General features: G+C 43.5%; 1 protein-coding gene across 1 annotated transcript; it reads right to left on the bottom strand.

The window, feature by feature from the left end:
* Positions 1 to 697: 697 nt before the first annotated feature.
* LOC112757639 (transcription factor MYC2-like) lies at positions 698 to 1,687 on the bottom strand. The gene has a single exon (XM_029293882.1). The coding sequence runs from the start codon at positions 1,685 to 1,687 to the stop codon at positions 698 to 700; it is 990 nt and encodes a 329-aa protein (XP_029149715.1).
* Positions 1,688 to 2,705: the final 1,018 nt, after the last annotated feature.

The raw sequence follows: 2,705 nt of genomic DNA, 5'->3' as shown, positions 1-2,705 counted from the left end.
CTATCATATATTGTTGATATCTTTATCATTAGAAAAAATTACTCTTTTCAACTCCGGTTCATCAAAAGAAAAGTGGGCAACTTTAAAAATACCATTTTCTTCGTCAATTGGTAAAAACTCATCTCCGGCAATATTCCATATCATAATTTTTTCTTTATTGTATTATAGAATTTTTCTTGACAGAAGACGAAGATTAGTGTGGATAAATATTAAATTTTTTACACGTTTAGACTTCAACTTGTTTTTTTTTTTTAGGGAATGGATAAAGGAATAAGTGCTCCAATTTCTTTCACAACAAGAAGATGAAGATGAAGATGGTTGTCCTAGTAGCCAAAGAGCAATTGGTTGAAGAGTTTTACTTTATCACTATGAATTAGCCATCAAGATTTTGCATTGATTATGCCTCTATCATTCATGGAGTCATAATAATCAAAGACACCTGTACCATCAGAAAGCTTGCAAATTCAATATTTAATTACTTTTTGGGTAAATACTCTTTCCGGCCCCTGAACATTTTAAAGTGGGACATATCGCACCTTTATCATTCAGAAACCTCAAGCGGGTCCTCAACCAACGACATAAGTGGACAAATCGACCCCTGTGACCGGTTGCTAACAGGTTGCCTGGATGACGTGTCAGATGAAGGCTGAGTTGTCAACTCCAGGTGCCACGTGTAAGTAGAAGTTGTTGCAGGGACTCAAAACCCCCTCCCTGCAACTGAAACGGCGTCGTTGCATTGGGCGGCTCCTCCCTTCCGTTTTGCCGGCTTCCTCCCTCTCTTTCGCGGCCTCTTCTCCGGCTCAACGGCCTCCTTCACCACAGAAGCTTCCAAATCCGAATGATCTGAATCTCCGCCTCCGCCACCACCGGACTTCACATTGGAAGCCGGCAAGATCACGCTGGAAGTAAAAGACAGTATTCCATCCTCAATGCTGCTCCGCGAAGTAGGGGATCTCCTCTTCTTGCTCTCATTGGAGACAAACTGCGACTGAGACTGAACAGAGAACAAATTGTTTCCACCGTTATTACTGTTTACACCATAAGAACCCTTCTTATTCTCTCCGAAACTCAGAATCTCACCAGATTCCGGCTTCAACGAGCTCGAGAAATTCAATTCCTTCAGCACAAATCCCTGATTCTGTTGCGGATTCTTCAGAGCTTTGGTTACCACGATGGAGGTGCCAGGATTGGATATAACCGGCACCGTTTTGTTGTTGGCAACCGTTTCGATCCCACCAGCCGAAGAAGAAGGGTCGTTGAGCCACAACGAAAAAGGATCGTTCTCTCCTTGATCTGCAGAACTCAAGGGCCAGGATTCAGAAGCTGAAGGACCTGAAATTAAAGAGTTTAATTCTCTAAGGACCTTCTTACGGTGTTGCTGCTGCTCAAACGATGTCGTTTTTATGGCTTTGCCTTTATCTTCTTCGCCTTTGTAGTAACCCTCGCCCCAACCTAAGAGTGTGAGGCCGTTGGAGTAGTCGTAGGAGCACTGCCAGAAGATTGCGTAGGTCCAGCTCTCTCTTGCGCCTTCGATTAGGGCTTGGAGTCGACGCTGAAGGGTTTCCTGGTTGAACGGCGGCGGAGGAGGTGGTTGTTGTTGCTGTGGTGGTGGTGCTGCGGAGGTGGAGGTGGAGGCGGCGGATTGTGGCGGAGGGAGCCAGAGAGAGGAGAGGCCGGAGGAGCTCATGAAGGCTGATTTTTTTTTCAGAGAGAGAGAGATTGGGTCAAGGAGTAGGTTGCATTTGAGTTAACCCAATGTAACGACGCCGTTTCAGTTGCAGGGAGGGGGTTTTGAGTCCCTGCAACAATTTCTACTTACACGTGGCATCTGGAGTTGACAACTCAGCCTTCACCTGACACGTCATCCAGGCAACCTGTTAGCAACCGGTCACAGGGGTCGATTTGTCCACTTATGTCGTTGGTTGAAGACCCGCTTGAGGTTTCTGAATGATAAAGGTGCGATATGTCCCACTTTAAAATGTTCAGGGGTCGAAAAGGGTATTTACCCTTACTTTTTTATCAAAAAAATACCTCTTCAAATAGTTAACTCTCTCATTAGTGATTTCGATATCTTGATGAGGAGAAGAAACTCATGTAGGATCTTCTCTGAAACTATTATGACTATAATACCTATATAATTAGTGGTTAAGAAGAAATTAGTAAAAGTTTAATTATATACTTATAAATAAAAGTTATAAATTAAAAATAGAAAGGGTTAGGCACTACAAAAAAACGCTGAATATTGTCGAATTTAGAGTCAGACATTAGCGGCGGTTTACTGGCAGATTTGGCAATAAATTCGTCGGGTAAAAAAATTATCGTCGGATTTATCCGCCGGTAATCCGAATTAGTGTAACACTGCATTTTGGTCATTTGCAAAGTATTATCATCGGACTTAACTGCCGGTAAATCCGATGGTAATCGGAATTAGTGCAATGCTGTGTTTTGGTATTTCACAAAGCGTTACTGTCAAATTTATCCATCGGTAAATCCGACGGTAATCTTGTCCTAAATTCAAATCGCGAAGCTCTCCCCTTATTTTTGAACTACTCTTCTCTCTCTCTCTCTCTCTCTCTCTCTCTCTCCCCCCCCAAATCACTTCTGGCAGTCCCTCCACCAGCATCAGCCACCACCAACAGCGTTCAAAGACTGCGTAGACTCCTTGCGTCGCGTTGGTCACTCTATCATCGCCATTTTCATTGCTT

The sequence above is a fragment of the Arachis hypogaea genome, chromosome 16 (genome assembly GCF_003086295.3).
Source record: "Arachis hypogaea cultivar Tifrunner chromosome 16, arahy.Tifrunner.gnm2.J5K5, whole genome shotgun sequence".
In the NCBI taxonomy this organism is placed as follows: Eukaryota; Viridiplantae; Streptophyta; class Magnoliopsida; order Fabales; family Fabaceae; genus Arachis; species Arachis hypogaea.
Note: the sequence above shows the minus strand (reverse complement) of the source record. Positions and strands in the feature narration are given on the sequence as shown.